Source organism: Arachis ipaensis, chromosome B07, assembly GCF_000816755.2.
Source record: "Arachis ipaensis cultivar K30076 chromosome B07, Araip1.1, whole genome shotgun sequence".
Lineage (NCBI taxonomy): Eukaryota > Viridiplantae > Streptophyta > Magnoliopsida > Fabales > Fabaceae > Arachis > Arachis ipaensis.
Genome location: NC_029791.2, coordinates 64,971,380 through 64,993,741, shown reverse-complemented (window position 1 = coordinate 64,993,741; position 22,362 = coordinate 64,971,380). Strand labels below are relative to the sequence as shown.

The 22,362-nt window shown below is 36.1% G+C and overlaps 2 protein-coding genes across 2 annotated transcripts; one reads left to right on the top strand and one right to left on the bottom strand.

The window, feature by feature from the left end:
• Positions 3,046 to 15,669, top strand: LOC107609160 (acetylornithine deacetylase-like). The gene is made up of 10 exons (XM_021105947.1): positions 3,046 to 3,122; positions 3,284 to 3,582; positions 4,059 to 4,197; positions 4,284 to 4,341; positions 4,436 to 4,453; positions 4,641 to 4,763; positions 4,873 to 4,980; positions 15,156 to 15,200; positions 15,305 to 15,338; positions 15,429 to 15,669. Exons 3-10 carry the CDS (start codon positions 4,176 to 4,178, stop codon positions 15,432 to 15,434), a joined length of 414 nt encoding a protein of 137 aa, XP_020961606.1. The 5' UTR covers positions 3,046 to 3,122; positions 3,284 to 3,582; positions 4,059 to 4,175; the 3' UTR covers positions 15,435 to 15,669.
• Positions 16,049 to 19,491, bottom strand: LOC107607279 (alcohol dehydrogenase 1-like). Its single transcript, XM_021107840.1, has 10 exons — positions 19,195 to 19,491; positions 18,428 to 18,436; positions 18,171 to 18,279; positions 17,580 to 17,662; positions 17,400 to 17,473; positions 17,240 to 17,303; positions 17,025 to 17,127; positions 16,851 to 16,922; positions 16,549 to 16,637; positions 16,049 to 16,446 (listed from the first exon to the last, which is right to left on the bottom strand). The coding sequence occupies exons 1-10, from the start codon at positions 19,489 to 19,491 to the stop codon at positions 16,300 to 16,302; spliced, it is 1,047 nt and encodes a 348-aa protein (XP_020963499.1). The 3' UTR covers positions 16,049 to 16,299.

Genomic DNA, 22,362 nt, shown 5'->3' with positions numbered 1-22,362 from the left:
ATGGACATCATGAACAATTAAAAATAATAAAAACATAGAATTTTTATTGTTGATCTTAATTCTAATATAATCATATATTCAAGGTATGCACTGTCCATATATTTCCTTTTAATTACTAACGTAAAAATCTCTTAGTCACCTAATTTGAGAATCTAACTTATTATGAATAACAAGTTTAATAGCTCGTGCCATACACGTGATAAGATTGAAATTATAATTTTAAATTCTTTTGTTAAGATTAAAATTATAATTTTAAATTCTTTTATTAAGATTAATTTGAATTATAATAATTTGATTAATAAAAATATAACATATTATGTATTGTTTATTTTTTCTTAATCTAGTATTAAATGTATTAACTCTAAAATAGTTATTAATTAGTTTTAGTAATTTACTTTTTTTAATAAATCAAACATATATGCTCAATGTGACCATAAATAACCTAGTAATACTTAGACCCACCAATAATTTTTTATATGTTGTTTTACTGTCAAATAAGAACATATCAAAATCAGCTCAAAATAAATAATAAATTATTAAAGAATTCTAATGCACAAAATTCTCTAATAAACAATAAATAATTTAAACCAACTAAAAAATAACTCAACACTTTTCTTTGATACCTGCAAAACATATACCTGAAATAATATTATATCAATGTTAGTATACAGTTTTACAATCATCGACTGTATTTACTATACGTGACTCCTTCTTAAAAGTTATTCTACATACGTGTGCAGTCGAAAGATAAATTATTGGACTTTATTTTATTTTTCTAAATTACTATAATTATGTATTATTCATTAAATGCTACTTGTAATATAATTGTAATATTGTAATATAATTATAATAAATATATTTTTTTAAATAAATTTAGAAGAGAGAATAATGCTTTCATTTTGGAGGAAAAATGAATTCATGAGGAGTTGACACTTCACTTTTATTAGTTGATAATGTATTAAATATTAATTTTATATAATTATAATAAAGATATTTTCCTAAATTAGTATAATCATGCATTATTCGTTAAATGTTAATTGTAATATAATTATAATAAAGATATTTTTCTAAAATAAATTTAGAAGAGAAAATAGTGATTTCATTTTAAGGAAAAATGAATTCATGAGAAATTGACACATCACTTTTATTAGTTGGAGGAAAAATTCAGTTTTAATATATTTCTCGTTATTATATATTTTTCTCTAATCATATATCCACTGTTTTCTTTCCTTCGTTTCAGCATTTTGAATCTGGTTTTAACTTGTCGTAGTTTTTACTTCTCAGTCATTCTATTAGATGTAGTTGATAACTATTAAAATTCTTTGATTAACATAGGAGAAAAATATATTATTATATGATAGAATTAATATGAATATATTTTGTTATTAAATACACAAAGTTAATGTAAAATAAAATTACACATAAAAAAACAAAGTTAGTTGATATAATTAATGCATCATAATGAATTGTATTTAATGAGTTAAACAAAATAAATTAAGAAACACTCTCAGAAATATGCTACGTTGACTCTATCATTAAATGTAAAAAATCGACTTTTATATAATAGAATCGATAATATAATAGACGGTGAGAAAGAGAAAGATAAACATTTTAGATCCTAGGTTGTTTCATTTGGATGTTGTAATGTGGGTATCACATTATTTTATTTATTCTACCCTATAGACCTTTTTGCAACGTTATTTCAGTATCAATAGAATTTTACTACCTTTTAGAAATAAATTAAAATCCAAAATAAAACTGAAAAAAAATAAAGAATATAAAATTATTTATTGAACTTTTATTTTATTTTTTGTTATTATAACAGGTATTTTTATTTAATATATCAACACCGTACAAAATTAATCATAAAAAAAGTATAAAATATAAATAAATATATTGAATTAAGAGATAAAATTATATTTGTTATCTTATTTTTACTTTTAGTGGCACAATAGAATATCATGTACTCAACATAATTTTTATAAAATAATTTAGAATAGAGAATAAGAAAGTTCATTTTGGAGGGAAAACGGAGTCACGAGAGATCGACACCTCACCTTCCTTAGTTGGGGGAAAATCCAGTTTTAGTATATTAAGTAGATGCTATTTTTTTTTAATTTGTAGTCAATGAAATATAAATTTATGCTAACTCCAACTATGCATTTTTGAAAGATGTTTGCTACGGTACGATGATAAATTCATACGTACTGACACGTTTAAAATATAGACAAATAACAATAAGATATGTGGAATTTATTTTCCATGTTAGCATTTTTTTTTTAAATATATAGTATATCACCACTTTTACTAAAACACCCTTTTAATTAAATAAAAATAAAAAAATTATTTATTTAATTTTATAAAAAGACTTAAACATCCTTCTTTTATTTGATTAGACAAAAATACCCTTTTAAATTAATCAAATTTTAGAATTCAATTAATCCTAATTTTATAGTTTCAAATAATTGAAACAACAAAACAAAAACACATTAAAAAAACAAAAAATCAAAATTGTTCTTCATCTGTGTTAAACATATTAAAAAAATAAAAAACCAAAATTGTTCTTCATCTGGGTTCAGAAACCTTCTCGTTCACGCCTCTGAAGGTTTCAGTCTTCTTCATCTTCTTCTCTCCTCTTCCTATCCTCTCTCTCTGCTACTCGATCTCTCTCATCTGTCTCACTGTGTGTCGCACGCAAGACACCATCGTTTTGCTGGGATGCCCTAGCCAATTACCCAACCCAGCAACCTTAGCTCCACACAATGGCTAAACACGAACCCATCCCTCCCATCACCCTCGAGCTCCTCCTTCCTCTCTCCGTCATCAATCTCACTCCCTCACCTCCGTCCATCTCCCGCCGCCGTCGCCGAAATGAGCTTCAAAGCCACCGTCGTTATTGTGCAGCTCTGTTCCACCATCGTGCAGCTATCGTTTCAGCTTTGAAAGCACCGTCGCACAGCTCAGTTCCATCGTCGCGGGGCTTGCCTTTTTTTTCCGTCGTGCATCTCTGTTCCATAGTCACCGGCGCTATCTCTATTCCACCTGTCATCCCTTCGGTCGTGCCCTTGTCCCCCTCTTGCTCAGGATCTGCTCTACTCTGTTTTAGGGCTTCTAGCTTCTAGGTATTTTTTTTATAACAATTATTGAATAATTGTTGTTAGTTAACTTGTGAACTTGTTATAGGTTAAATAATTGTTGAATAAGTGTTAATTAATCTGTGAATCTTACTGTTTTTACTGTGAATTACTCCATTATTAATGATTCTGATAATTCATCGAAGAAGGCTGTGTTTGATGAGGATGAGGAAGATAAATACAAGGAAAAAAATCCGGAAAATAGTTTGAAGAGAAAAGAGAGTGGCGGTGGAGGAAAGTCAACCTTGGAAGAATTAATAAGGGAAGAGGAGAAGAAAAAGGAGAAAATCAACAGGAAGAACTATTGGTTGCGTGAGGGAATCATTGTTAAGGTTATGAGCAAGGCCTTGGCAGAGAAGGGGTACTACAAGCAAAAGGGTGTGGTGGAATGATACCTTGGAAACTTCATGTCACCGGAAAACTCTTTCACAGTGGGTTAGCTCATAAAGTATGCTCTTCATTCATATAGTACTACCTTTAACATTTCGCTCGGCTATGGCATTTTCTACTACTATTATTTTTATTTTGGTTTTTTTATTTGATGAGTATGATATATAATATTAATAAGTCAATAATGAAGTTCTAATTCTTGATTTTGTGAGAGATGTGGTATGTGTGTGTAAGTAAACATAATTATTCCAATTTTACTCCTTCTCTACTAAACTGTATTCTTGATGACAAAACAAGAGAGAAGAAAAAAGCTTGTCTTGGTTCTGTGACTATCAAAGTAGATTATAACCAATTCTGTAGTTGCTTTTGTCTTTAGGCCTTACCCCTGCTACGTGGAAACTTGACCAAGTATTGACCAATCAATACATTTTTTTATAATTTTAATGTTTTCTATGACTTCGACTCTTAAGCTTTATAATATTGTAAGTACTGAGTTGTTAACTTGTCTATTATTTCATATTTGGTTTCTTGCAGGCTATAAATCCTCTGGAGCTATCCATGGATGCTCTAAAGGAAATCCAGTCATGATTTTATGAAGACTTTCCACCACATCCACAGGAACAGATCTATGGGTTTGCAACCGCATCAACCATGAAACCAACCCAATGGAGCTGTAAGTTTGTGGGCTCAAATTATTACTTTAGTACTTCTTTTTTAATATAAGATCTTCAATATTCATGATTATATTTTCTACCATAGATCCTGGAGGTGGAATCAACCAAATTCCAGGGGAATGTACTATTTCAGGAGATGTCAGGTTTATGCTCTAGGAAATTACAATCAATCTAGATTTTTCTTTTAGGAATGGTTTTGATATGGCATTAGTGATGTTTTTATTTTGTGTGTTGCAGGTTAACCCCATTTTACAAGTAAGTAACATCTTATAATATGGCCAAAGTTGTGCTCTTTTTGGAACTTTGGATCCAATTTTTTATTCTTCATTTTACTAGTATATTTCATTTGCAAAGTAATTCCGTAAAGGTAGAAAAAAACATGTGAGAATAAGAGATTTCAATGATTTTTCAAGCATATCCTGTGGTCTAATACTTTGTTCAGTGTGAAGGATGTACTAACAAAGCTGCAAGAATATGTGGATAACATTAATCTCAACATACATAAGCTAGAAACACGGGGTCCTGTTTCAAAATATGTCTTGCCTGATGATGACTTAAGGGGAAGGTTTGACTTATTTATCCTCCACTATATTTAGCTATTAAGGTTTGGATCCCTTGATTTTTAATTTTCACGTATGTGTAGCTATTAAGGCTTCTTTTGCATTCTTCTACAGCCTTACTCTAACTTTTGATGAGGCAAATTCTGGAGTAGCTTGTGATCTTAATTCCAGAGGCTACCATGTTTTGTGCAAAGCAACTAAAGAAGTAGTTGGGCATGTGAAGTGGTGCACGAAATTGTGATCTCTAGCAACGACACCAAAATCCTTTTGCGTCTGTCACTACGCCCAACACTCGCGAGTTTGAAGCTCGTCATAGTCATCCCTTCCCAGATCCTACTCGGAATACCACAGACAAGGTTTAGATTTTTCGGATCTCAAGAATGGCTACCAATAATTCTAGCTTATACCACGAAGACTCCGATCTTTCGGAATGGAGGCTAAGAGATAAACGCTCAATCCAAAGTAGAACAGAAGTGGTTGTCAGGCACGCGTTCATAGGTTGAGAATAGTGATGAGTGTCATGGATCATCATATTCATCATGTTGAAGTGCAAGCGAATATCTTAGAATAGGAATAAGCTTGAATTGAATAAGAAAACAATAGTACTTTGCATTAATTCATGAGGAACAGCAGAGCTCCACACCTTAATCTATGGTGTGTAGAAACTCTACCGTTGAAAATACATAAGTGATGATGGTCCAGGCATGGCCGAATGGCCAGCCCCCAAGTCTAAGGAAAAATGTTCCAAAGATCGTCCAAAAGACCCTGAATACAATAGTAAAAAGTCCTATTTATACTAAACTAGTTACTAGGGTTTACAGAGATAAGTAAATGATGCAGAAATCCACTTTCGGGCCCACTTGGTGTGTGCTTGGGCTGAGCATTGAGCTTTCATGTGTAGAGACTCTTTTTGGAGTTAAACGCCAGGTTGTAGCCTGTTTCTGGCGTTTAACTCCAGAATAGGGCAGGAAATTGGTGTTTGAACGCCAGTTTGCGTTATATAAACTCGGGTAAAGTATAGACTATTATATATTTCAAGAAAGTCCTGGATGTCTACTTTCCAACGCAATTGAGAGCACGCCAATTGGATTTCTGTAGCTCCAGAAAATCCATTTCGAGTGCAGGGAGGTCAGAATCCAACAACATCTACAGTCTTTCTTCAGCCTTTGAATCAGATTTTTGCTCAAGTCCCTCAATTTCAGCTAGAAATTACCTGAAATCACAGAAAAACACACAAACTCATAGTAAAGTCCAGAAATGTGATTTTTATTTAAAAACTAATAAAAATATACTAAAAACTAACTAAATCATACTAAAAACTACTTAAAAACAATGCCAAAAAGCGTATAAATTATCCGCTCATCACAACACCAAACTTAAATTGTTGCTTGTCCCCAAGCAACTGAAAATTAAATAGGATAAAAAGAAGAGAATATACTATTAAATTTCAAAATATCAATGAAACTTAGCTCCAATTAGATGAGCGGGACTAGTAGCTTTTTGCCTCTGAACAGTTTTGGCATCTCACTTTATCCTTTGAAGTTTAGAATGATTGGCATCTATAGGAACTCAGAATTCAGATAGTGTTATACTTTATGAGTCTTGGTCGTGGCCCTAAGCACTTTGTTTTCCAGTATTATCACCGGATACATAAATGCCACAGACACATAATTGGGTGAACCTTTTCCAGATTGTGACTCAGCTTTGCTAGAGTCCCCAGTTAGAGGTGTCCAGAGTTCTTAAACACACTCTTTTTTTTTTTTACTTTGGATCATGACTTTAACCGCTCAGTCTCAAGCTTTTGGCTTGACACCTTCACGCCACAAGCACATGGTTAGGGACAACTTGGTTTAGCCACTTAGGCCAGGATTTTATTCCTTTGGGCCCTCCTATCCACTGATGCTCAAAGCCTTGGATCCTTTTTTTTCCCTTGCCTTTTGGTTTAAAGAGTTATTGGCTTTTTCTACTTACTTTTCTTTTTCTTTCTCTCTTTTTTTTTCGCCATTTTTTTCTGCAAGCTTTTGTATTCACTGTTTTTTCTTGCTTCAAGAATCAATTTTATAATTTTTCAGATTATCAATAACATTTCTCTTTTTCATCATTCTTTCAAGAGCCAACAATTTTAACATTCATAAACTACAAATTCAAAAGACATATGCACTGTTCAAGCATTCATTCAGAAAACAAAAAGTATTGCCACCACATCAAAATAATCAAACTAATTTCAAGGATGAATTCAAAATTCATGTACTTATTTTTCTTTCGTAATTAAAACATCTTTCATTTAAGAGAGGTGATGGATTCATAGGATATTCATAGCTTTAAGGCATGGATACTAGACCCTAATGATCATGTAATAAGACACAAACATAAATAAAAATAAAGCATAGAGAACGAAAACAAAAAAAAAATTAACTAGACAAGGAGATTAAGGAACGGGTCTACCTTAGTGAGGGTGGCGTCTTCTTCCTCTTGAAGAACCAATAGTGTTCTTGAGCTTCTCTGTGTCTCTTCCTTGCCTTTTTTGCTCCTCCCTCATAGCTCTTTGATCTTCTCTGATCTCATGGAGAATGATGGAGTGCTCTTGGTGCTCCATCCTTAGTTGTCCCATGTTGGAACTTAATTCTCCTAGGGAGGTGTTGATTTTCTTCCAATAGTTTTGTGGAGGAAAGTGCATCCCTTGAGGCATCTCAGGAATTTCATGATGAGGAATTTCATCATGCTCTTGTTGAGGTCCATGAGTGGGCTCTCTTGTTTGCTCCATCCTTTTATTAGTGATGGGCTTGTCCTCATCAATGAGGATATCTCCCTCTATGTCAATCCCATCCGAATTGCAGATATGGCAAATGAGGTGAGGAAAGGCTAACCTTGCCAAAGTGGAGGACTTGTCAGCCACCTTGTAGAGTTCTTGAGGTATAATCTCATGAACTTTCACTTCCTCCCCAATCATGATACTATGGATCATGATGGCCCAATCCACAGTTACTTCGGATCGGTTGCTAGTAGGAATGATAGAGCGTTGGATGAACTCCAACCATCCTCTAGCTACAGGCTTAAGGTCCGGTCTTCTCAATTGAACCGGCTTGCCTCTTGAGTCAACTTCCCATTGAGCTCCTTCCACACATATATCCATGAGGACTTGGTCCAACCTTTGATCAAAGTTGACCCTTCTAGTGTAGGGGTGTGCGTTTTCTTGCATCATTGGCAAGTTGAACGCCAACCTTACATTTTCTGGACTGAAATCTAAGTATTTCCCCCGAACCATTGTAAGCCAATTCTTTGGATTCGGGTTCATACTTTGATCATGGTTCCTAGTGATCCATGTGTTTGCATAGAACTCTTGAACCATTAAGATTCTGACTTGTTGAATAGGATTGTAGAGTACTTTCCATCCTCTTCTTCTAATCTCTTGTCGGATCTCCAGATATTCGTCCTTTTTGAGCTTAAAAGGGACCTCAGGGATCACCTTTTTCTTGGCCACAACTTCATAGAAGTGGTCTTGATGGACCTTTGAGATGAATCTCTCCATCTCCCATGACTCAGAGGTGGAAGCAATTGGCTTCCCTTTCCTCTTTCTTGAGGTTTCTCTGGCCTTAGGTGCCATTAATGGTTATGGAAAAACAAAAAGCAACGCTTTTACCACACCAAACTTAAAATGTTTGCTCGTCCTCGAGCAAAAGAAGAAAGAAAGTAGTAGAAGAAGAAGAAAATAAAGGAGATGGAGGGGGATTTGTGGTTCGGCCAAGGGGTAGAAGTAGTAGTTGTAATGTGTGAAAATGAGGTAGTGTTGATGGGTTTATATAGGGGTGGGGGGAGGGTTAGGTTTCCTGTATTAGGGTTAGGTTTGGGAGGGAAATGATTTTTGAATTTGGAGGTAGGTGGGGTTTTTGGAGAAAAGGGGATTGATTTGAGTGGTGAAGAGTATTTGGGGAAGAGATATGGAGGTGATTGGTGAAGGGTATTTGGGAATGAGTGTTATGAAAGGGTGTGAATAGGAGAGAAGAAGAGGTGGGGTAGGTGGGGATCCTGTGGGGTCCACAGATCCTGAGGGGTCAAGGACTTAACATCCCTGCTCCATTTAGGCGTGCAAAACGCCTTTGGTGTGCACTTCTGGCGTTAAACGCCAGGTTGCTGCTTGTTTCTGGTGTTTAACGCCAGCTTTTCTCCCATTCTTGGCGTTAAACGCCAATTACATGCTCTGTTCTGGTGTTAAACGCCAGTCTGGTGCTTGTTTTTGGCGTTAAACGCCAGTTTGATGCTTCTTACTGGCGTTTAAACACCAGTAAGCTCTTCCTCCAGGGTGAGCTATTTTTAATGCTATTTTTCATTCTGTTTTTTATTTTTCAGTTGTTTTTGTGACTTCACATGATCATCAACCTAAAGAAATCATAAAATAACAATAGAATATATATATAACATTGGGTTGCCTCCCAACAAGCGCTTCTTTAATGTCAATAGCTTGACAGTGAGCTCTCATGGAGCCTCACAGATAATCAGAGCAAGGTTGAGGCCTCCCAACACCAAACTTAGAGTTTGGTTGTGGTCTCCCAAAACCAAACTTAGAGTTTGAATGTGGGGGTTCTGTTTGACTCTGTATTGAGAGAAGCTTTTCATGCTTCCTCTCCATGGTTATAGAAGGAGAACCTTGAGTCTTAAATACAAGGTAGTCTTTATTCAACTGAAGGACCAACTCTCCTCTGTCAACATCAATCACAGCTTTTGTTGTGGCTAGAAAGGGTCTGCCAAGGATGATGGATTCAACCTCATCCTTCCCAGTGTCTAAGATTATGAAATCAGCAGGGATGTAGAGGCCTTCAACTTTCACAAGCACGTCCTCAACTAGCCCATAAGCATGTTTCATTGATTTGTTTGCCATCTCTAGTGAGATTCTTGCAACTTGTACCTCAAAGATTCCCAGTTTCTTCATTATAAAAAGTGGCATGAGGTTTATCCCTGACCCCAGGTCGCACAGAGCCTTCTCAAAGGTCATGGCGCCTATGGTACAAGGTATGAAGAATTTTCCGGGATCAGGTTTCTTCTGAGGTAATGTCTGCCTCTTTAATGCATTCAGTTCATTGGTGAACAAGGGGGTTCATCCTCCCAAGTCTCATTACCAAACAACTTGGCATTCAGCTTCATGATTGCTCCTAGATACTTAGCAACTTACTCTTCAGTGATGTATTCATCCTCTTCAGAGGAAGAATATTCATCAGAGCTCATGAATGGCAGAAAGAAGTTCAATGGAATCCCTATGGTCTATGTATGAGCCTCAGATTCCTTTGGTTCCTCAAACGGGAACTCCTTTCTGTCCAGAGGACGTCCCATGAGGCTTTTCTCACTGGGATTCACGTCCTCCTCACTCTCTCCAGGTTCAGCCATGTTAGTCATGGTTATGGCCTTGCACTCTCTCTTGGGATTTTCTTCTGTATTGCTTGGGAGAGTACTGGGAGGAGTTTCAGTAATCTTCTTACTCAGCTGACCCACCTGTGCCTCCAAATTTCTAATGGAGGACCTTGTTTCATTCATGAAACTTAGAGTGGTCTTGGATAGATCAGAGACTATGGTTGCCAGGCCAGAATGGCTCTGTTCAGAATTCTCTGTCTGTTGCTGAGAAGATAATGGAAAAGGCTTGCTATTGCTAAACCTATTTCTTCCACCATTATTATTGAAGCCTTGTTGAGGCTTCTGTTGGTCTTTCCATGAGAAATTTGGATGATTTCTCCATGAAGAATTATAGGTGTTTCCATAGGGTTCTCCCATATAATTCACCTCTGCTATTGCAGGGTTCTCAGGATCATAAGCTTCTTCTTCAGAAGATGATTCTTTAGTACTATTGGATGCAGCTTGCAATCCATTCAGACTCTGAGAAATCATATTGACTTGCTGAGTCAATATTTTGTTCTGAGCCAATATGGCATTCAGAGTACCAATTTCAAGAACTCCCTTCTTCTGGGGCGTCCCATTGTTCACAGGATTCCTCTCAGAGGTTTACATGAACTGGTTATTTGTAACCATTTCAATGAGTTTCTGAGCTTCTACAGGGGTTTTCACGTGAAGAGATCCTCCTGCAGAATGGTCCAATGATATTTTTGACAACTCAGACAGACCATCATAGAATATACTTATGATGCTCCACTCTGGAAGCATGTCAGTAGGACACCTTTTGATCAGTTGCTTGTATCTTTCCCAAGCTTCATAGAGGGATTCTCCTTCCTTCTGTCTGAAGGTTTGGATTTCCACTCTGAGCTTGCTCATCTTTTGAGGTGGAAAGAATTTGGCCAGGAAAGCACTGACCAGCTTATCTCAAGAGTTCAGGCTATCCTTAGGTTGTGAATCCAACCATGTTCTAGCTTTGTCTCTTACAACAAAAGGGAAAAGCATAAGCCTGTAGACCTCGGGATCAACTCCATTGGTCTTGACAGTGTCACAGATTTGCAAGAATTCAGCTAAAAATTGATGAGGATCTTCCATTGGAAGTCCATGAAACTTGCAATTTTGCTGCATTAGAGAAACCAATTGAGGCTTAAGCTCAAAGTTATTTGATCAAATTGCAGAAATTGAGAGGCTTCTTCCATAGAAGTTGGAAGAGGGTGCAATAAAGTCACCAAGCATCTTCCTTGCATCTCCACCATTGTTATTAGGTTCGGCCATGTCTTCCTCTTTTTTGAAAATCTCTGTCAGGTTCTCTCCAGAGAGTTGTGCCTTAGCTTCCCTTAGCTTCCTCTTCAGAGTCCTTTCAGGTTCAAGATCAGCTTCAACAAGAATATTCTTATCCTTGTTCCTGCTCATATGAAAAAGAAGAGAACAGAAAAGAAAATATGAAATTCTCTATGTCACAGTATAGAGATTTCTTATGTGAGTATAAAAAGAAAAGAATAGAAGAAGGAGAAGAGACAAACTCGAACACAGAGAAGAAGATGGGGTTCGAATTATGAGAGAAGTGTTAGTAGATAAATAAATAAATAGAAAGAGATGAGAGGGGGAAGAATTTGAAAATTAATTAAAATAAACTAAAAATAGTTTTGTTTTTATTTTAAATGTTAATTAGAATTCAAAAATTAAGGAGAAAAATAAAATTAAATTGAAATTTAAAACAATTAGTTAATGAAAAGAAATTTTTTGAAAAAAAAAGGTTAGTAATTTTCGAAAATAAGAGAGAGAAAAGTAGTTAGGTGGTTTTGAAAATGATAAGGATTTTTAAAAATCAAACAAAAAGTTAAGTGGTTAATTGAAAAAGATTTTGAAAATCAATTTTGAAAAGATGAGAAGTTAGAAAAGATTTTAAAATTAAGTTTTGAAAAAGATATGATTGAAATTTATGATTGAAAATCATTTTGAAAAAGATTTGAAAAAGAAATTTAAAAAGATTTGATTTTGAAAATTGAAGTTGATTACTTGACTAACAAGAAACTAAAAGATATGATTCTAAAATTTAAAGATTGAACAAAATCTTAATAGGCAAGTAACAAACTTTAAAATTTTTGAATCAATCACATTAATTGTTAGTAAAGAATTTGAAATTATGAAATGAAATTAAGAAAAAAGGATTTTGAAAATCATTTTTAAAAGTTTTCGAAAATATAAGAAAATGAGAAAGATTTGATTTTTGAAAAGGTTTTGAAAAGATAAGATTTTTAAATTAAAAATTTGATTTGACTCATAAGAAACAACTAGAGTTTAAAATTTTTTGAAAAAGTCAACTCAAATATTCGAATTTTATGAGAAGAAAAAGGGAAATATATTATTTTTTTTATTTTTAAATTTTTAATGATGAAAGAAAAAAACAATGAAAAGACTCAAAACATGAAAATCATGAATCAAAACACACAATGCATGCAAGAACACTTTGAATGTCAAGATGAACACCAAGAACACTTTGAAGATCAAGATGAACATCAAGAACTTATTTTTTGGAAATTTTTTTTAAGAAAAGACACACATGCAAGACACCAAACTTAGAGATTTTCAATGTTTAGACACTAACAAATTGAAAATGCATATGAAAAACAAGAAAAGACACAAAACATGAAAATTCAAAGATCAAATAAAGACAATCATCAAGAACAACTTGAAGATCATGAAGAACATCATGCATGGGTATTCGAAAATTCAAAGAAAAAGTGACAAAGATGCAATTGACCCAAACTTACAATTTGACACTAGACTCAAACAATAAACATAAAATTTTTTTGGTTTTTATGATTTTATTAAATTTTTTTTTGTATTTTTCCGAAAATTAATTGGAAAAAGAAAAATAAGGATTTCAAAATTTTTAATGAGAATTCCAGGAATCATGCAATGTTAGTCTAAAGCTCCAGTCCAGGAATTAGACACGGTTTACTAGCCAGCCAAGCTTTTAGTGAAAGCTCCGGGCCAAAACACTAGACATGGCCAATGGCCAGCCAAGCTTTAGCATACAAATCAGGCATACAACAGCTGAATTGATGAGAATAAAAAAGCTCTTGTGATGATGAGTTGAAACCTTGGTCCAAATAATTAGACATGGCTTCACAGCCAGCCAGACTTCAACATATCATCATGAAACTCTAGAATTCATTCTTAAAAATTCTGAAGTCATAGAATAATTTATTATTTTTTTTGAAATTTTTTTTTCGAAAATAAAAATAAAAACAAAAAGCTTAAAATTAAAATAAAATTACCTAATCTGAGCAACAAGATGAACCGTCAGTTGTCCAAACTCGAACAATCCCCGGCAACGGCGCCAAAAACTTGGTGCACAAAATTGTGATCCCCGGCAACGGCGCCAAAAACTTGGTGCACGAAATTGTGATCTCTAGCAACGGCGCCAAAAACTTGGTACGCATGTTTATAATCTCAAATTCTTTTTTACAACTCTGATACAACTAACCAGCAAGTGCACTGGGTCGTCCAAGTAATAAACCTTACGTGAGTAAGGGTCGATCCTACGGAGATTGTCGGCTTGAAGCAAGCTACAGTCACCTTGTAAATCTCAGTCAAGCAGATTCAAATGGTTATGGGATTTTGATAATTAAAATATAAATAACAGAAAATAAGATAGAGATACTTATGTAATTCATTAGTGAGAATTTCAGATAAGCATATGGAGATGCTTTGTTCCTTCTGAATCCCTGCTTTCCTATTGCCTTCATCCAATCATCCCTACTCCTTTCCATGGCAAGCTGTATGTTGGGCATCACCGTTGTCAATGGCTACTTCCCATCCTCTCAGTGAAAATGGTCCAAATGCGCTGTCACTGCACGACTAATCATCTGTCGGTTCCCGATCATGTTGGAATAGGATCCAGTGATCCTTTTGCATCTGTCACTACGCCCAACACTCGCGAGTTTGAAGCTCGTCAAAGTCATCCCTTCCCAGATCCTACTCGGAATACCACAGACAAGGTTTATACTTTCCGGATCTCAAGAATGGCTGCCAATAATTCTAGCTTATACCACGAAGACTCTAATCTTTTGGAATGGAGGCTAAGAGATAAACGCTCAATCCAAAGTAGAACGAAAGTGGTTGTCAGGCACGCGTTCATAGGTTGAGAATAGTGATGAGTGTCACGGATCATCATATTCATCATGTTGAAGTGCAAGCGAATATCTTAGAATAGGAATAAGCTTGAATTGAATAAGAAAATAATAGTACTTTACATTAATTCATGAGGAACAGCAGAGCTCCACACCTTAATCTATGGTGTGTAGAAACTCTACCATTGAAAATACATAAGTGATGATGGTTCAGGTATGGCCGAATGGCCAGCCCCCAAGTCTAAGGAAAAATGTTCCAAAGATCGTCCAAAAGACCCTGAATACAATAGTAAAAAGCCCTATTTATACTAAACTAGTTACTATGGTTTACAGAGATAAGTAAATGATGCAGAAATCCACTTCCAGGCCCACTTGGTGTGTGCTTGGGCTGAGCATTGAGGTTTCATGTGTAGAGACTCTTTTTGGAGTTAAACGCCAGGTTGTAGCTTGTTTCTGGCGTTTAACTCTAGAATAGGGCAGGAAGTTGGCGTTTGAATGCCAGTTTGCGTCATCTAAACTCGGCCAAAGTATGGACTATTATATATTGATGGAAAGCCCTGGATGTCTACTTTCTAACGCAATTGAGAGCGCGCCAATTGGGTTTCTGTAGCTCCAGAAAATTTATTTTGAGTGCAGGGAGGTCAGAATCCAACAGCATCTGTAGTCCTTCTTCAGCCTCTGAATCAGATTTTTGCTCAAGTCCCTCAATTTCAGCCAGAAATTACCTGAAATCACAAAAAAATACACGAACTCATAGTAAAGTCTAGAAATGTAATTTTTATTTAAAAACTAATAAAAATATACTAAAAACTAACTAAATCATACTAAAAACTACTTAAAAACAATACCAAAAAGCGTATAAATTATCCGCTCATCATGAAGGCTTACTCAATTACTGGAAGTTTGCCACTCATTCGGGAGCTACAGGTGATAATACATTCTCGTTGCTCGGTGAAAATTAAAAATCTTTCCTAGTTGTAGGCAGTTAGCACTCAGATCCCTTACTTGAACTCTTATTTTATCTACCGCAGGATGAAGGTTTTGATGTCCAAACTGCTGGATATGGTATGGCCTTCCTAAGAACAAATTTATACACGTTGAATCTTGATGTAGAGAAGAAACAAGTTACTCACTTGCGTTTCATGTTACTATTAGGTCTAATGGCTACATACCATGCCCAGAATGAGTACTGCCTTTTTACGGATATGTCTTAAGGGTATCGAGTTTTTGCAAGCATCATCGCTCAGTTAGAGGAAGATTGAGACTACGAGTTGAACTTCATTCTAGCATTTCACGGCCTATGAATATGTCATTGCTGCTAAAGCTGAAGGAAGACCTTAAGTGACTCTGTATTCATTGTATGTATGAAGTAGAAGTTTGGTGGTATTGATTTCTACACTAGTCTTACGAAAATAGTTGACTTAGTACACTATTATCTAAGTTATATGTTGTTTTATACTATTATTAATATATATTTTCTTTTCCTTTTTGGGTGATATATAACGCTCCATGTGAAAAAATGTTTAATTAAAATTTTCAGTTTTATCTACTCAAAATAAATTCCTTTTCTTTATGAAGAATCTTATGTAACATTGTTTAGATGCTTATCTATTTACCTACTTTCTTTTGCGTTTACAACTTGACTTTAACTAGCACCTAACTTGTATGTCTTTTTTTGTCTCTTATTTAGCATAGTCAACATTGGGGTAAAGCCGTAAAGGATATATACTACCCCACTACGTCACATGGTGAATTATTCACCCCATGATAGCTAGTGGTTCAAATAAAACGTTCCATGGATAATTTAAATGGAACAGTAAATGTGCTATTTGTTTCACCAAACATTTTCCCCCATTTTATTGGAAAACATTCATAACTGGAAAATTTTTTAATCAGAACTTGCTTATTCTGTATGTAAGAGATCTCAACTAACATAATTATACAACTTTCCTTTACAAGATTAACAACTCTAATACATATACAATTTTTCATCAAGCTGTGTCAGCCATGGATGGTATTTCAAAATCTACTTGGAATATCTTTCTTCTGATTTGAGCTGTTGGATTCTTTGCCGTAGTCTACGCCGGTGGTCATGAATTTTCCAAAGGCCATGTCCCAATATAACCGTTGAGTATATGCCATGCGTGATAATGGGAGCTAGAATGTTATTTGTCTGTCACATAACCATTGCCAATTAGTTTATCCTTGAAAATCTTACACAAAACAGAAAAATATTTTCAAAAGATTATATAAAATGTAAAGCTAAGAAGATTACTTGAATCCATTCAAAACCCAAGTAGAGGGCAAGAAGTCCTTCAAGAAGAGGGGAATATATCTTTTTCATTTGGCGCTTCTCATACCATGCTGCAAACCGAAAGCAGGCAATGCAATCAGACTCATGAAACAAATATAATATGTAGAAACTGCTTAATCAATGACTAGTAGATATTATATCATAGAGAAACTTTATAAGTTTATGACTTTATTCCACCACTTTCTGAACCAAATGAAACTTTGTTCAATCTATGAATCTATGAACTGAATCTAATGCTTTGCTGCAGGGATAAGTAATTGAACCTTCAAATAGCTTTTTCAAATCTTGACGGCCCGAGCGAGATTGCAAAATAGGTGCCACAACATAAGTGGGATCTGAAAGAAGTAAACAAATAAGCAAGAGATCGTTAAGCAAGCTTAAAAACAAAATAAGTCAGTACAAAGGGAAAACATGTTGAAGGGTAATAAGAACAGGACCTTTGGGCGAGGCAGCCACATAATAGAGAGAACCAGTAAGAACAGCTGTGAGTACAGCTGCAAATGCTTGCGCAAAAGGTACAAACGGAGGCAATACCCCTGTCTACAATTTTGAAAATAAATCACCATTTAGCCACTGGAATGAAAACTTTTGCTTTGGATACTTGTAATAAGTAGCCCTTGTCAGATGGTATAACTGAAAAAGGAATAGTAACTTGAGTAATAGGTTCTTGGTAGGAACTCGGGTCAACAACTTCTGTAAATCCAAAAGCTTTTGCTGCGGCAACAATAAACACAATAACAAATAATGAACCAAGGATTGTGCTAGGTGAAAAAACAATATTCAGATCGATTTCAGGACTGATTTTGGCACTATTTTCACACTTATGTGGATTCTTATCCACGCCAATTATTCGAGATGCTCCCCTTAGTTTTGCGCCTTGTGCAACCTAATTAAAGGAGAATTCATAAATTATCTTGTAGTTTGGAAATGATAATTAGTAATCAATTGAGAACTGAAAAGTTAAGACAGACAAAGTTGTTCGCTGCACTTACAGAAAGGCCAACAGTTCCGAGACCAAATATCACCCCAGTTGATCCTTTTGTCACATTAGCAACATTCCATGCTGCGCCTAGACCTTCCATGAGTAACATAATCAATCAGAAACTAAGAATTTATCAATGGAATTAAGAGTTATGAATGCATCGAAGCAAGGCAGCAACTAGAGTTTAGTGGGCACTCTAATATTACTTTTAGATCAAGACTATACTCTATGAAAATGCATGAAATGCCACTTTGATTCTAGACATATTATGTTTCAATACAAGGTTGATGGGCCAATGCTTCATCCATCCTTCAAGCCTAAACAACTTCTACTTATGTGAGGTATACCACATATAAAAATCATTCCCAACCCAAGCAAAATGTGAACTTCTAAGTTTAAGTTAAGCAATCATTATTCCAGGCATTCAATAAGCCCAACAACACATGAAGTTAGTATTTTGTATTAACAACTTCTGGAGAGGCAGCAGCTATGTATGAGCGTGAGAATCCATCAACCCAGTTAAATAGTTTTCAGTAAGTAGCAGAACAAGAAAATTACAAATACAAGAAATAGAAAGCCTAAGATCATTATGAAACTATACTTACTTTTAAATCATGTGAAAGTTTTAAATTTTCTTCAAGATCGCTTTTTCTTTTAGCCAACTCATTAGATGCAGCTGTGATGGCTTCATTTTGCTTGTCATCGACTGCCTAATAAACAAAAAATATGTGAATTTGGGAATTGTAGTTCAACAAACTGCTGAAAGATAACCATAAATAACAAAGACATCAATAGTGATTTACTGAGTGAAACATAATAGATTAGTGAAAGACACACATATGAGCAGAGTAACTTTACCTTTTTTCCCTGATCAGGCAGCATATTCAAAATTGAGCATAAATGAACCTTTAATTATTTAAACAAAAGCTGCATCAACCAGCCCCTTCTCTCGGGTATAATCCAAATCACTCGAACTCCCACTTCCACTTCAAAATCCCACTTCCACTCCAAGCATGGTGGTAGAATCTCTTTGGAAGCATGGATTAAGCCATACTAAACCAATAGGAGCAGTTTTAACATGGCAGGAGCAATTTTACCATGGCAAGTTTTCATCTTCCACTCAATGAACAATTTATTAAATCAATCACAGCAAATCACAATATAACAATCAAAAGGTAGAGAACAACACCAAAACAATAATTTATCAAATTAACAAGTTAATAAGATCAATTAAAACTGAAAATCAAAATAACAAGAACAATTAACATTTTAAACTATAGCAAACTAACAACAAAATAAGAACTAGAAAACATACTAACCATGAAAACAACAATAAAAAAAACAATAACTGAATAATTAATACAAGAAAGAACAAGAAGAAGGAAATAAAAATCACCCTAGGATGGAGCAGTTCTGAAATTCAAACAGTACAGGGAAAGGGAGGAGCTTTAAATCGCAACGGAGATGGCTGAATGGAGGCAGACAATGGCGGAACGGTGGCTGAAAGGCCGCAGAACAGAGGCTGAACAGAGGCTCGAACACGCAGCGTAAAGGACTGAACAGAGGGCTAAGAAGCTCGAACAAGGGTTGGCTAAAAAGGGCAGAACAAGGGTTGGCAAAAAAACAGACGCAGAAGCTTGGCCAAAAAAGAGGCGGATGCGCGGCGAACAAGGGCGACGTTGCGCCGAAGCTGTAGTAGCGACGGTGGCTGGACATTGAGGAACGGCGACGAGAGATGGCTGCTTCGGTGCTTCCTCCATGCTGCGTTTGAGTTTTCTTCTGTCTTCTCTGCGTTCTTCAATGTGTTCGTTCAGAGGCCAGAGAGAGGGAACTGAGGGAGTGAGGAGGAGCTCGATGAGAGGAAGGAGGAGAGTGGCTGAGTGAGACTGTGAGAGAGGAGAGGCCAAGAAGGTGCTGCGCATTTTGGTTACTGGTTAGGGTTCCTCTAACCAACGGCACCGTTTTGAGCAAATTTTAGAAAACCGGTCGGGTCCCGGTTCGGTTTGACCGACCGGTTCTTGACCGGTTTGACGGTCCAACGACAGTTTCTGAATCTTTCGGTTTTGATATATGACCGATTCATTTTTTATACTGGTCCACGGTTTGAACCAATTTTTAGAATCTTTGTCCGAATCGCTTTTCCCTTCGGTTCACGATTTGACCGGTTCGACCAGTCGATTCGAACCGTTTTCAGAACTTTGCGTTTTTCCCATATTCCAAAAATCCGGCCAAGTGACGATTCGGTTCGACTGACCAGTTCTTGGCCGGTTCGACGGTTAAATTGTGGTTTTTGAAATTGGAGACTTTAACATTTGTCTGAGTTATTTTTTGTAGCGGTTCATGTTCAACCGGTTCAACCGGCCGGTTCGAACCGATTTTCAGAAGATAGATTATAACCATTCTCTCATGTTGTTTTTATTTTAAAATGCTTAATATATTTTAGTATCAAATTTTCAATTAAACTTACAACACAGAAGTGGTTTAAGGAATCTAAATGCTAGAGTGAAAATTAAGCTTCACCTAAATTCAATTAAAATCGAACGAAAGACAGAAACATTAATTTTCAACAAGAGTCCATAAAAAATATAGTGCATAATAATTTTTTAAGTAAAAGAGATGAAACTAACAACTCTTAGTAGTTAATATAAACTAAACATGACTACATGACAATTACGATTATTTAATTTTTGTTTGACTCCTTTTGTTTATACTTATTGTAATTCCTGGTAGCAAATTCAATGACATTACGCAGCATCAAGTTGTGGGGCCTTAGAATCAAATCCAACGCAAGTCGCATCCTTGTACCATCATTAACCTGAAAAATATAAATATTTTAGGTTACCAACAAAACCATACACATTAGCAATTGAAGTACTATTTTTTTAGCAAAAGAAAATTATATTTATTGTATAACTATAAGTCTTCCTGTAGTTTGTCATCCAGGTTGCCACCTGTTCCGAGGGTTACCTGAAACTGTAGGTCGATCTCGGACGAGATCTTCTGTACTGGTCGGAGATGACGTGTCCGGCTGGCTGGTGGCGGCCGGAGCTGTTGTGTCCGACTTGTTGGACTGGCTGCACTTCTGATCCTTTGCCACCGGATGGTGGGGGGTACCTGCAAGAGACTCCGATGCTTAAGTTAGCATGGGTATTAAACAGGTTTTATGTAGAATCAGAGTATGAGTTATACCTGGGTGCTCCAGTGTATTTATAGTGTTGAGATGTGACCTTCGTTGGGTAAGATAAGTTAGTTATCTTATCTTATCTTTATCTTTAGAGTTGAGGTCAGCATATCTTTATTGGAACCGCCCTTATCTCTATAGGCTTAGGCCGCCTTAGGATTTGGGTCGTGTTCCTCTATTTGGGCCTTTTACTGGGCTCTCTTATTGATTTGGCCGAGCTCTTTGAGACGAGGTCGGATAGTCTGTCCTGAAGAGGTTGGTCGCTTTATCTCGAATCATCCCAGGTCGGATAGCTCGACCTAGGGTATGAACAGTGCCCCTGCTTGAGCTCGATCTTCTCTTTGAGGTCGAGTCCTTGACTTCGGTCCTTCTTAAAGTCGAACTCAAGCATTTGTCGATTCCTTTCTTTGTAGAGTCTTTTTTGAATGTAGAACGTTTCCTTCTAGAAGCGCGCGCTTTTGTATTAGCGCTTTTTTGAGAATGCAAGCGGTTTTAATATCTGCATTTAATTGGTATTAATTTTGCCTTTCATTCTCTCTTGGCTTTTTGAATTTCGCGATCAAAAACGGTTTTTTTCTTCATTTCTTCTTCGTAACTTCTCCCTTTACTCTCTCGTTTTCCGTTTCTCTTATCTGCTCTCTGTCTTTTGCTTGCGCTTCTGCTTTCTTGTGTTTGCGGCGTCGTTCGGCGTTTTTCTAGGCAGCCTCTATCCCTGCGCTTCCACTTTTCCTTGAAGCTTCTTTCGTCTCCAGGTTAGTCCCATTTCATATTTTTCTCGTCGTTTTTGACTTTGCGATGGAGTTTTTGATCTTCTTTTTGGAGAAAGTTTGGATCTTTCTGTTTTTATCATGCTTGACTTTGTTGCATGCTTTGGGATTTCTTCATTTTCTGCATGATTGCCTTTGCTTAATGCTTTTTAGGGTTTTCGCATGCTATCGCCTTTCCTGTTTTGTGCTTTCGATGGTGGTTTTCGCCTAATTCTGAGAAAGGTTGTGCCTTTGGTGATTTTCTGTTTGGCATTGTTGACGTTTGACAGTGCTTTCGCTGGTAGACTGTAGAAAGATAGTTACTTTGATGACTTTTTCGTTTTTTAACTTGATGGACGAAATGCTTGCTGCTTTAGGTCTTCTTTCCTTGTTTTGAGAGATACTGGGGTGTAGGTTTTTCCTAGGAATCTTGCTTTGTTATTGCCTCCAAAGGATGCCCCAGGACTTTTGGTTTGAGTCTTGGGGTTTTTCTTTTTGTTTATCCGCCCGTCGAGATGTTTTGACCCGTGCCCGAGATGTTTTTGAGTAATCCGCTCTTCTTTTCTTTTGTAGGATCTTAGTTGACCTCATGTCTTCCCGAAATAACGGGGCTCAGCTGGTTTCTTTTTTAGTATTCGTATTTTCTTTCCCGCTAACAGTTGTTGAGCTCAGCTCTTTGTCTGAGAGAGTAGTCTCCTTCCTCCTTGTTCGAGTATTAAGAAGAGAAGTGGTCTCAATGATGTCTGCGACACTTTGACGGATTCGACTCTTGTTTTGAGTCTCAGTTGGTTACTCTGTGTGTACTCTTGGTACCTCAGGTGGGTTAGCCGGTATGGGCGTCCCTGGACCCTTCCGCAGCGATGCTG

Bases quoted from the DNA above. Each gene is read 5' to 3' on its own strand.
- LOC107607279 (XM_021107840.1), bottom strand. From the start codon at position 19,491: ATGCGCAGCACCTTCTTGGCCTCTCCTCTCTCACAGTCTCACTCAGCC. The intron at 17,474-17,579 runs GTAAGTGCAGCG...TCCTTTAATTAG, and splicing joins TCGGAACTGTTGGCCTTTCT to GTTGCACAAGGCGCAAAACT. The intron at 17,128-17,239 runs GTTACTATTCCT...TCAAAATTGTAG, and splicing joins ACCAAGAACCTATTACTCAA to ACAGGGGTATTGCCTCCGTT.
- LOC107609160 (XM_021105947.1), top strand. From the start codon at position 4,176: ATGAAACCAACCCAATGGAGCT. The intron at 4,198-4,283 runs GTAAGTTTGTGG...TTTCTACCATAG, and splicing joins GAAACCAACCCAATGGAGCT to ATCCTGGAGGTGGAATCAAC. The intron at 4,764-4,872 runs GTTTGACTTATT...ATTCTTCTACAG, and splicing joins GATGATGACTTAAGGGGAAG to CCTTACTCTAACTTTTGATG.